Genomic DNA, 13,309 nt, shown 5'->3' with positions numbered 1-13,309 from the left:
TTCATGCTTCTGGGGTTATGGTGTACGCATGGTGATTTTAAGGCGCGAAAACCACTGGGTTGTTTGTTGTTGATATGAGGGAGGGAGCACAGTGCATCATGGTATGCCAATGCAATGTTCGCATTCTCCCCTACGGCAGTGTTTTGGTCCCATGAGGCATTGCACAAACTTCCCAACACATACTATGGCAAGTTGCATTTTGGGATAGCTACCCAAGATGCACTGCTGTGTGTGTCAATGCAGGACTGCTAGTGAGGATGCACTCCACGAGACAACGAGCATGGCGTGGCCATGCACAATCGACTTAATTCGGAGGCTCAAGGTCGAACTAAATAAAGTTGACTTCATTTTGTAGTGTAGACAAGCCCTCAGTATAAGATGAGAGAACAGATGCATACAGGTCACGAGGGAGTACAGGGAAACAATGAGAGAATATTGGTTAGTATAATAGGATGTGGTCTCCACACACCAGCAGTCTAACCATTGTCAAGATTTTTGTAAGCATCAGAGAAAAGGAGCATCCACAAAACAGGATTAGAATTAAACAAAGCACATTATCTAACTGATACTGACAAAAATCTTGTGGGTGAATTAGAATATGTGAGACAACTCATTGTCTGGGAATATTTTTAATTTTATGTGTACTGCACTCTTTGAATAGACATGGACTTTAGCACCAATGCTGTAAAGTGAAATACTGTTTTGTATTATGACAGGTTTCAGAGTAGCAGCCATGTTAGTCTGTATCCGCAAAAAAACAGTATTTGTGGTACCTGATAATAACTCATCTTAATTAATTAGCCTCTTACTCCACGTTTTCATGTTCTGTGTGTGTGTGTGTGTGTGTGTGTGTGTGTGTCTTATTATATGTTCCATTCTATGCATCCGATGAAGTGGGCTGTAGCCCACGAAAGCTTACGCTCAAATAAATTTGTTAGTCTCTAAGGTGCCACAAGTACTCCTGTTTTGTATTAAATATTTTAATGCTTTACTGGAGAAAGGAAGCAAACAGTCTGAGATTATCTAGATAATAAAGCTAGTTGCTCCTTTTTTAAATTTTCACTAAAATGTATTTAAAATAATGTATTTGGTATAGGTGGGAATTAACCTCAAATATGTCTATATTCTGCAAAGAATATCATCGTAACTGAGTTCGGGTAGTGAAGTAATGAAGTTATTAAAATCTCCTTTACATTATTTAAAATGCTTCAGTCCTGATAAGAGAAAATAGTTCAGAGAATTAACAAAACCAGATGACTCTTAATGTGGGCTGTCTATTAATCACAATTAACTCAAAAAAAATGAATGGCGATTAATCAGTTTAACTGCACTGTTAAACAATGTTAAGCAATACTGTAGCTCAACCTCTTTATCATGAAAGTTGAACTTACAAATATATAATTACGTATAAAAAAATAACTGCATTCAAAAATAAAACAATGTAAAATTTTAGAATTAACAAGTCCACTGAGTTCTACTTCTTGTTCAGCCAATTCCTCAAACAAACTAATTTGTTTATATTTGCAGGAGATAATGCTGACCAATTCTTGTTTACAATGTCACGTCACTTGAAAGTGAGAACAGGCATTCACATAGTACTGCTATAGCTGGTCTCCCTCCTATCATCTTAACCAGGGGTCTCAAACTCAAATGACCACGAGGGCCACATGAGGACTAATACATTAACCCGAGGGCTGCATCACTGACCCCCCGCCACCACTGCCCCGGCCCCGCCCCCCACTCCAGCCCTTCCATGAGGCCCTGCCCCACCTCTTCCCAGCCCCCATTCCAACCCCCTCCCCAAAATCCCCACCGCAACTCTGCCCTCTCCCTGCCCCCAGAGGGTGCAGTAGGGATGTGGGGTGAGGCAGGGGGCCAGGGTGCAGCAGGGGGATCAGGGTGCAGGAGGGGTGCGGCAGGGGGTTCGGCTGCAGGAGGGGTTTGGGGGGCGGGCTCTGGCCCGCTGCGCACTGGGAGCAGGAAGCTTCAGGAAGTGGCTGGAACCTTGGGGGGGGGGGGGCACACGGGGCTCTTTGTGTTGCCCTGGCTCCGCCTCCAGGCACTGCCCCCCGCAGCTCCCATTGGCTGGGAACGGGGAAGCGTGGCCAATGGGAGTTTCGGGGGAGGTACCTGGAGGCACGGCCAGCACAACACACAGTCCCCTGTGCACCCCCTCCCGGTCCTGGCCGCTTCCTGGAGTAGCGCGGGGGCAGGGCAGACAGGCTGGGAGCCTGCCCTGCCGCCGGTGTGCGCCGGGCCAGAGCTGCTCTAGGTAAACGCTGGGGGTGGCGGGGTGTCGCAGAAAATAACCTGCGTGTTTGAGACCCCTGTGCTAAAGATTCATATGTCCTTTCAGGCTTTAACCACCATTCCAGAGGACATGCGTCCCTGCTGATGACGGGTTCTGCTCGATAACGATCCAAAGCAGTGCGGACCAATGCATGTTCATTTTCATCATCTGAGTCAGATGCCACCAACGGAAGGTTGATTTTCTTTTTTGATGGTTTGGATTCTATAGTTTCCGCACTGGAGTGTTGCTCTTTTAAGACTTCTGATAACATTCTCCACAACTTGTCCCTGTCAGATTTTGTAAGGCACTTCAGATTCTTAAACCTTGGGTCGAGTGCTGTAGCTATCTTTAGAAATCTCACATTGGTACCTTCTTTGCATTTTGTCAACTCTGCAGTGAAAGTGTTCTTAAAACAACAACATCTGAGACTGTTATAACATGAAATATATACCAGAATGCAGGTAAAACAGAGCAGGAAACATACAACTCTCCCCCAAGGAGTTCAGCCACAAATTTAATTAACACATTTTTTTTTAAATGAGCATTATCAGCACGGTAGCATGTCCTCTGGAATGATGGCTGAAGCATAAAGGTAGACATGAATTTTTAGCGCATCTGGCACGTAAAATCTTGTGATGCCGGCTACAATGGTGCCATGCGAATGCTTGTTCTCACTTTTAGGTGACACTGAAAACAAGAAGCAGGCAGCATTATCTTCTGCAAATGTGAACAAATTTGTCTGAGCAATTGGCTGAACAAAAAGTAGGACTCAGTGGACTTGAAGGCTCTAAAGTTTTACATTGTTTTATTTTTGAATGCAGTTATTTTTTATACATAATTATATATTTGTAAGTTCAACTTTCATGATAAAGAGGTTGCACTACAGTACTTGTATTAGGCAAATTGAAAAATACTAAATTTTGTTTTGTACAGTGCAAATGTTTGTAATAAAAAATAAATATAAAGTGAGCACTGTACACTTTGTATTCTGTGTTGTAATTGAAATCAATGTATTTGAAAATGTAGAAAAAAATCCAAAAATATTTCAATTGATATTCTATTGTTTAACAATGCGTTTAAAACGGCAATTAATCATGATTAATTTTTTTAATCACTTGACAGACCTACTCTTAACCCTTTAAATGATTTTTCTGTTTTAATGACACTATTTTTAGTCCTCACCATTACAGAATGCCAACGACAATCATCTACACTTATATTTTATCTGTGTGTGATTTGCACACACACAATCACTTTCCTTCAAGCAGACAAAAGAGTACTTTAGATTCCTACGTACAAAATTTCAGGATCCTTCTGTGAAAACACAATTTGTCTTTGTGGGAGAATGTGTGTTCACATCTGTTGATGTTATCAAAAAGATAGACAATTCCCATGAACCATCTGATGGCTACTCTGCTGTACATGTTTTAAAGATGAAACAGTGGAACAAAACCAGAAAGAAAGAGCAACAAACATCATGTCTTAGAACAAAAAGAATGATATAGCTTATCAACATCACTATACTCCCACTCTTTTGAGTCAGTGTTCCTTTATGTCCTCTAGGGACTATAGCAGTGAAACGCCAGTAAAGTTTTATGCAAAAACTCAACTTGAACCAGGGAAACCTTCAAATTGCAAGTGAGCTTCTAAACATATGATCCTCCCCTCTATTCAAAGCTTATTTTTGTTAGCAGCAGATCCTAGGGGCCCTAATCATGCATTAGGCAAGTTACAAAACAAATAGCAAAAAGATGGCCCCCACTCCAAACAGCTTAAAACCTAAGTAAAACAAACAACAAACCATTTCCTCCTATGCTGATTTTAATAAGGCTTTTATAGTTTCTACAAATCTAGCCTGTTTGTTTCAATAATCCACAATTTATCTCATATTAAATGAATTACCGGTATAACTATCACAGCTGTAAAATTAACATATCAAAATCTATTGTGGATTCTAGTCCAATGAATTTATTTTTACCTTGGACTTTATTGTTCAGTAGGTTTTCATACAGCACTGCGAGCAATCTGTTTTAAAAAATGACAACTAAAGCTAGCTGAAAAAGAGTTCCATAGTGTCTGTTCCTAAAGCATTTTTTTAAAATCACGTGCCCTGAATTGTCTGGTTCAAGTGACTTTAAGCAGCAAAAGCCCCAAGGTATGTTTAATCAGAGTCAACTGCATCTGAGGCACCTTAATCTGACAGACTTTTAGATGCATATAGGGCCCAAGCTTTTAATCAGAGAAGGTGTCTAGTGACATGAAGACTACAAAAATAGCTCAATGGAGTTCGAAAATCCAGAAAATAGAAGGGAGTTAGCTAAAAGTTTCATTCTCTCATTAGCTCTTGTAGGCAACAAAACTCCTGGAGCAAAAAAGCACGGGCTGGTTACCCATGAGAATGAACCCCAAACAGACCTCTGGAACCTCAGGCACATTCTTGAACGAATGGATTAAAAATCTTCTCAGAATGACGTTTCTAGCTATAAAAGCAACGCCCCTCCAAAGACCCACATCCAAAAGCTCCTTAAAAATTATGGAAAATTTCACGTCTCGAAACGTACAGCTGCCACTTATTTTGCAACCCATTCCTAAAAAACATATATACAAACTATCAACAGCATAGTATATACATTTAATAAGGGAAATTCTTGGTTATCAAAAGACTGCAGGAAGCAAATCATGCATAAAGCAAAATATGCAAGATTATCAATAGCTGACAAGTGTTTATGGTATTTATCACCCCTCGCTATGATTGGTACTTTAACTATAACATGAGTTACATATTGTATGTGTAAATATGTAGGCAACCATATTACCACTCCACAGAGTTGTTAGATACTGTCGTTTCTCTGCTACACATTGTATAAATAAATGTCAAATGTTATAGGAGCAGTTCACAAGCATATCATTCATGACAGACATGGATAAAACACTATGAAAACATTATGTACAGCTAAAACTAGCATAATAGTCACATCAGATGTAAAAGTTCCTGAAGTGCGACATTTATTATATGCAGAGCTGGTACCATTACCTATTGTTAAGGTAATACGTCCTATTAGCAGCTCCTGTTTTCAGTTGCTTACAGTTTTGCCAAACATTAACAACTCTTCAGGTTGAAATTTCCATGCCAGGTGTCTGCCTTAAGCTGATTTTATTTTATTTTAAAAGTTTCAGCAAAAATGGTTCAGTCATCTCTGAGAATAAAATTAGGAGTAAGATATTTTGTTCATGTTAAAAAAAAATTTTTCCTCTTCATTGAAGCTCTAGCGCCTCCAATGAGCTTTGTAACAGGGTCTTGAAATTTGCTCACAGGAGGTCTTAAATGAAAGCCAGGGTCACAATGGTCATTAATATTGCTGGTGAAATGTACATACAGATACTTTGTAAGGAGTTATATATGTATCCTGAAAATATGTTCTCAGAGTCTGTATCACAGCAAAGGTGGAGAAACAGGTTTCCTGTCAGATAAAAATGCTTATTCACCTGTCTCTCTGTTGGGATGTATACTAAGCACTGCAAGCTAACACAATGGAGATACATTTACATGCAAAGTCAACAAAGATATGAAGTCAACAAGGGCGAGACAGAGTGGGGAAACCTTGGGTAAAAACTTATCCTTGATTTCACTATAAGCATATCTCAATGTTGTGGTAATAAGCAAAGTGCTGATCCTGAACTGAATCATACAATCTGATGTGTATACTGTCCCTTGAGGACATCAGACCTGGTATTTCTGTGAGTGTTCAGTGGAGAAGGGGCTGGAGCCCGGACATTACAGAGGAATGCTTCAAAGGGACGCAAGTGCACTGTTTGTTAACCTGCAAGGCAAAGTCAGGGCTGGCATTGCCCAAAGGAGAGTGATTGGGTGGCCAACAGGCTAGTGGTATCAGGGAGCTGACACTCTGTTAAGCACAAACAAGTTTCTCTCTCACTGGATGGCACGGGTGGCAAGGTGACTCACAGTCCTGGGTACCCTGAAAACCATCACAGGGTGTTTCAGTCATAGCATGGAATGGACCAGAACAGACTAGTGCCAGATAAAAGAAATACACAATGAAAAATAAATGAAAAATAAAAGCGTGGCTCTCATGACTAAATTCCTATGAATCAAATAAAACTATTCTGACATTTATCATTTTCTTTTAAAATAACACAGCAAAACAACAGCTCTTTACATGATAACATTTCCGAACAGATACACACAGTGCTAATAGAGTGATACAAACCAGACAGCAGAATCAAAGCTACTTCATGACTGATGTACCCCAAAGGTAATCTGGATACCAATTTAGTACCCAAATTCATGGAAGCATTTTTCTTGGTTCTGGATGATCTCTCGTTTCTGTTATTGAATGTCACCAAGAAACACACATACATTTCTTTCAGAGTAGCAGCCGTGTTAGTCTGTATCCGCAAAAAGAAAAGGAGTACCTGTGACACCTCAGAGACTAACAAATTTATTAGAGCATAAGCTTTCGTGAGCTACAGCTCACTTCATCGGATGCATACAATGGGGAGATCTTATATACACAGAGAACATGAAACAATGGGTGTTACTATACAGACTGTAACAAGAGTGATCAGGAAGGGTGAGCTATTACCAGCAGGAGGAGGGGGATGACCTTTTGTAGTGATAATCAAGGTGGGCCATTTCTAACAGTTGACAAGAACAACAGGGGGGGAAATAAACAGGGGGAAATAGTTTTACTTGGTAATAGCTCACCTTTCCTGATCACTCTTGTTACAGTCTGTATAGTAACACCCACTGTTTCATATTCTCTGTGTATACAAGATCTCCCCACTATATCTTCCACTGTAGGCATCTGATGAAGTGAGCTGTAGCTCATGAAAGCTTATGCTCTAATAAATTTGTTAGTCTCTGAGGTGCCACAAATACTCTTTTTTTTTTTTTTTTTGCAGATACATTTCTTTATACAGCTGCAAGAAAGAAAAACCTTCGCAAGAGAAACCTATTCAGTTCACAAAAGGCAAACTACAGTAAAATGCACAGCATGACAAACTATTTTAATATAACAACATTCCTTGGATGAAATCAAAAACATGTTGTATCAAATTCCTTCCGTAAGCAATAATCCATTAAAAAAACTCAAAACAAAAAAATTGATGATGTTTTGAATTCGCATGTGCTGAAATTCTTATAAATTCAATATGTTGAGTGGACAGGGAGTTGTGTGCATCACGGCATGGTCTAAATATTATTACAGTTGAGTTTTTCAACAATAAAAATCTATGTACAAAAAGCCTGAGAGCTACTTGCATTTGGCACAAAGTCTCCTAGGATGACAAAAATTAAGCTTCTAACACTCCATTATTTATTTTTCTCAATATAAATTCCTGTAATAGAACCAAATGAATAATCCACAACTAATAATTTATTTCAAAGAATTTTGTCACTATTCCAATTTCCCTAAAATATATTAGCTATTCAAAACTTTTTTTATGAATATTGTTCACTTGTTGTGATTGGTCAGAAGTCACCCTGTATTGTTTCTGGCTGGAGAAGCATAATTTTTGTCAGATTTCTGGAAAAAATACTGACCCGAAGAAAATTTTAAATTCTCTTTCCAAAAGCAACAAAGCTCAATTTCTTCTCTACAAACATTACGTCAATAAAGGATCAGACTGCAGGTGCAAGCCTGGTCTTGGCAAGGCAGTAAGTGGGCATAAGGCACCCATGTTTCAGGTCTCCCGTGTTCCACAATTCAGAATCAGACAGCAGCATAGGGGAGAGCAACCTCTGTGAGGCTGCTACTTCCTCTCCACTATTCCCCACCCAAGGAGGAAGGATTTAGCGAGAGCCTTGGTTCCACCCACTCAACGAGCCAACAGCATAACTACCTGATGTATGCATCAGGTAGAAACCTAACCTAGCGCAGGGTACTTCCTTCCTATCACATTAAGTTGGAAATGGAAGGCAGATTTGTGATTGGGACAATTCACTACTCCTTGTCTGGAAATCACGTCAAAGCCATAGTGATACCAAAAGGTTCATGGAAAGCAAATACAAGGGAGGAACTAACACAGCTCAAGTTAATTAGTTAAAGCATATAAATTTGCTTTGAGCCCTAAAAAGTTAAGTGCAGGAAGAATGGCTGGAGTAATATGGAGTCTTAAAACAAGGACTAACGAGACCTCTAAAAAAGGTTCACAAGTTGAACTCACCTCTAAAGTTTGCATTAGTGTTGGCTTAATTGCATCCTTCATCAAAACTGCCAAAGCACCTGTTACTCCCTAAAAACAAGAGAGTGCACATTATAAGAATCCCTATTTTACACCCATTCAAACAGTTTAAGTTTAATGAGTTTGAAATATGAAACTTTAGTTCTAAAGAGAAAACTGGTTCACAAAAAAAGGGAAATTTTCACTGTGCACATTGTAAAACTGTGCCATCACCATTATAAGAGAAATCATTTAGATTTAGTTACTTTATGGCCTTTATTACAATAGTATCAGAATGCCTCACAAACATCAATGGATTTACCCTCAAAACATCCGCGAGAAATATGGTAGAGAAATATTTTTTCCATTTCACAGACAGAGAACTGAGACAGAGAGAGAAACAGTGATTAGCCCAAGATCACTCACAGGAGAGAAAGAACAAAAATGGAGAGGAAAGAGAACAAAAGTGTAGGCCCATCAAGAACACTAAGAAAGGAAAGGGCAACAAGCTTGCCAATACTGCACAAAGAAATGAAAGACGTACTTTGCTCATGAGAGAATGGACATCAGTAGCATGGGTTTCTAGGTACAAAGGTGGAGAAATGAACTGGTAGTCTCTGCAAGATCTATATAATCATATGGTTGAGAAAAGAATGTAAATAGATACCATGAGATTGCCTCTCATTTTTAATCCCCTGTACTAACTGTACAGAACTCCTTAAACAGCTCTGCCAATGAATCTACATTTGAACTAACAGGCCCAGCAACGTAAACCCTGAAAATAATATATTATGAGGCAATTTTGCAATGATACCTATTACTACTATTTGAATCAAATTAATTTTTCACTTGTAACACATCAGATTTGAACCCAGGTCTCCAGAAGAGAAAGGAATAATGTATGATACTTAGCCTCTGGTAATAATGAATTAAGGAAACTGAGGCCACACTTTATGATTTCTTTGTCAAATATTGCCATGTTGTCAGTCTCTCTGTTACAAGAGTTTAAATATCCAGAGTCATCACAAAATGAACTACACTGAAATGGGATGAGACAATGGTAATGAGATAATATATTTGTCCTTTGTCTATGGATTAATAGTGAATAGATTTTCAATTGCACATTAGTTTCTTAAAATTAATAAATAAATAAATCTTGTTTACATTTTAGGGATCAGAAACAAAGAAGCGCAAAATTCCAATGGTTACCAAAATGGATATGGGTTTATCATTTCTCGCATAGAGAGAGAAGGTGTTATTCCATCTCTGACTAACAATCTAATGATAAACACAGAAACACATGAAATAGAAATAGACATATTAAAAAGAATCAGATTGCCACCACGTCTCACTGTTCCTTTTCATACAGCCACAAACCCACCAAAATAACATATTGTAGCTAAGAACAGGTCATTTATTTTAGACAAAGAGAAAAAAATTGAGATGAAATGCCATAGAAAAGTCAGCATAAAGTTAAGTACTCAATCAACTTGTGTACCATATGCTATATTCTGAAAGTTTATAAACCTTCATTTTAACTTCTATACTTTACTTATATATTTCTCCTCTTTATTGCTCCCAAGCTACTCAGTAAAAATGACTGATGATGTCGTTGCTTTTGATTCCCTATATTCTGGTCATTTAAAAAAAAATATTGTAAAGCGTAGATTTTTTTTTTTAAAGGATATTAGATTTTTCATCTGTTCAACATGACTTTACTTGCTGTACAAGGAAACAACTTGACTCATTTCCAAAACCTGAAGCATTTACCAAACAAAACTTGAAGCACTGAATTCCCTACCCCAATGCCTAACAATTTAAAATTAAACTAAACATTTCTCATTTTTAGCAATTTCTCCATTAAATCTCAGGTATACTGAATTGTGCAATTAGAAATCAAATACAGAACATGTCAAACATTGTTCTTCCTAGTTAAACAAGCGGACATTTTAAAGTAATTACTTTAAAATAGGGTTTTCATTTTAAAGTCATGAACATAAAAGCCTGTTGTTTTGCCTATGCTGCACACTGTGGCCACTCAGAACACTACAGTGGCAAGTTGGGGTAGAATTCTGATTCTCCCATTCCAAAAGCACAGTCCCCTACCATTTGAACTAACGTTAGTTGTTAGCTGCATACGGACTATGACACACAGCTGAGCATTTCAGATTCTGCCTAGTGAAAAGCAGTGCAATACATACATGCTAGACAGTACATTCCAATTAGTAAAAACACTGCCAAAAATGAAGGTAAGGACTTTAACACAAAGGCAAAATTTTGTTTCTATGGTGCAATTCTTTATGCCATCACACATTGTTTGCCACTTTCATAGGTAATGGAACCTCATTTATTTAACCTGAATCATTACCCCATGCGAAAAGAAACAAACACACACTGATATTTTCAGAGAATGCATGGCAAAATATTCATATTGAAATGCTTTGGAGAACTAACCAAGAAGCACCCCTCCTCACATTCTCACTGGCAAGGTGGTTTCAAGGTGGTTCAAAGCCTAGAGTTTGTTTGACTCTTGACTGAATTTAGATGACTTAACAGTGCTACTGAATTTTTAAAAAAAACCAAAAAAACCCCACTAGTTTACACCTCCCAATTTGTTGGGAAATTTCATCTCTTCCTTCCAGACAAGAACCTGGCCACAGTGATCCATGCATTTGTCAACTCTGGACTCAATTTCTGTGTCTGAAGCTAAATGTGATGATAATGTAAAGCCTCTAGCTGGTACATAATGTGTCTGCCCACATTCTCCATGAATTAGACCACCATGAGTACCTCAGATCTGAACTGTTACTTCTCCACCAGCTTCCAGTCCACTTCCAAAGCCAATTCAAAGTCTTGGGCCTAATCTTCAACACCATTCATGGATCAGGTTCCAGCTACATTAGAAGCCATGGAGAAAATCTTACTAAAGCACTTCAGTGACTTAGAATCTTAAGTCCCAGTTTTAAAAGTGACTTAAGACATCTAGGAGCTTAAGTCTTCAAGTGCCTATGTCTCTTTTGAAAATAGGAATTAGGTGCTTTTGAAAAATTTACACCACATTTCCATTTGTGAGACACTGAGGCAGTGGTGCTCCTCTGAGAGAACGCCTACTACAAAGTGCATGAGAGCTTTAGCCAAAGCACCCTCAGTTGAGAAGACCTGGCTTTAGAGAGGAGGTTGGACTGCATGAAGCGCACTAGGAAATGAGAAAGCTGATTTACAGATTTTAAAGACATTTCAAGAACACTGACCATAGGGCAGAGGAGAAGAACAGAGGGTTCCCTAGGAGGAAATTGGGTAACTGTGACTTTTCTTTGTTCCAGTCATGACAATATCAAGTGTGGGATATATTTTTCTGAAGTTTTAGTACAGTAAACTGTTTATTAAACACAAAAACATTGACTGTGAATAGCTGTATCTGAGTAGTCCCACTGACTTCAACAAGACCTGTTTGTGCTTAAAGTTAAGCATATGTGTTTTTGACGGACTGGGGCCTAAGTTTGCAGAAAAAAATATTTGGGCTATAAAGTCCTTATAAAATAAAAATGATACTGTAAATCTAATATATTTGAATAATTGTTAAAAAAACTTGCATAATAACCTGAGAAGCTTCTTTTACTAAACAAATAGCTACATATTTATTTAATATTATTCACAGCTGCTGAAATACTAAACTAGGGCATACCCATTTGATTTGACATGGAGATATGACACCTGTCCATCAAACTTCTACTATACTATAGCAGCCAAAAAGAAATTCAGCCTTCTGAATATTGTACAATGAACCCCACATTTTGGCAAATAATTCTTTATGTTCCATTACAGATGCTAGATATTTAATTCATTACACTTGTGGAAGCCGTCTTCTCAATTCATAAAATATTTAATTTCTCTCTACTTCTCCTGCTCCCCAACCCACTCTGTATCTGGTTTCCATCTGCCAATGTATATTTTAGGTTTTATTATTATATTATCATAAATATGTGGCATAGAAGGATGATATTAAGAGCAACTGCATTTTTGTACAGTGTATTAAACATTATTCACATCCAGAAACAAATGAAAAAGAGAGAGGATTAATGGTTTAGATTAACGTAAATTAAATAATGAACTAGAAACTATTTGTCAAAATATCATTTTAAGATAAAAATAAATTTTGGGCAAAGAAATTTGTGGAATTTGGTTTATCTATACAAATTCTAGGCGTGGCTGGTAGTGTTGGCTATTATTAAGGTTGTCCATTATAAAAACCCTGCTTTCAGTTCCTTATAGCTTTGGAAAACTTTACCCGTTCAGGCAGAAATTTTCCATGCTGGGTATCTGCCTCAGGCTGAAATTTATTTTATTTTATTTAGTCAAATTTAAGACAGAACAGTTCAGCCATTTTTGAGAATGAGATTATTGAAAAATATGATGCTTTTTGATGTTAAAAAATTTTGGTGACCGTCTCTTTGAAAAGCTCTTAACGTTCCAAAGCTTTGGGGCAGGCACTTGAAATTTGGCAAGGGGATAGACCTGTGGGTCAGGGATGTGCCTTTTGCGGTCTCTGTGGAAAAAACCTGTCCACATCTGGTCAAGTTACAAGCTTTGAAAAAATCAGTTTAAACACGCTCTGCAGAGATTTAGGATTTTAGCAGCTAAATGCTAAGCGGAGCAATGGGGAGAAGGGGTGGAGAAGAGCAAGGAGGGAACGGGGCCCTGGGGGGAAGGAGCGGTGCGGGGCAGTGCCTTGGGGGGAAGGGCCATGGCTCAGGCGCTGATGGCCCCCCCCCCCCACTTTCAGGAAACTTCCACTGCTTCTGAGGCCAGGATGTACTGTCTACTCATGAAAAAGCT

The 13,309-nt window shown here is 38.4% G+C and overlaps 1 protein-coding gene across 1 annotated transcript in view; it reads right to left on the bottom strand.

Moving 5' to 3' along the window:
- Window positions 1–13,309, bottom strand: part of MTHFD1L (methylenetetrahydrofolate dehydrogenase (NADP+ dependent) 1 like) — a 245,749-nt gene that overhangs the window by 138,339 nt on the left and 94,101 nt on the right. The window contains 1 exon segment of the mRNA XM_043511198.1: window positions 8,477–8,545. Coding sequence (XP_043367133.1) covers window positions 8,477–8,545 — 69 coding nt within the window.

The sequence above is a fragment of the Dermochelys coriacea genome, chromosome 3 (genome assembly GCF_009764565.3).
Source record: "Dermochelys coriacea isolate rDerCor1 chromosome 3, rDerCor1.pri.v4, whole genome shotgun sequence".
In the NCBI taxonomy this organism is placed as follows: Eukaryota; Metazoa; Chordata; order Testudines; family Dermochelyidae; genus Dermochelys; species Dermochelys coriacea.
This window is presented reverse-complemented; position numbering and strand designations above follow the sequence as displayed.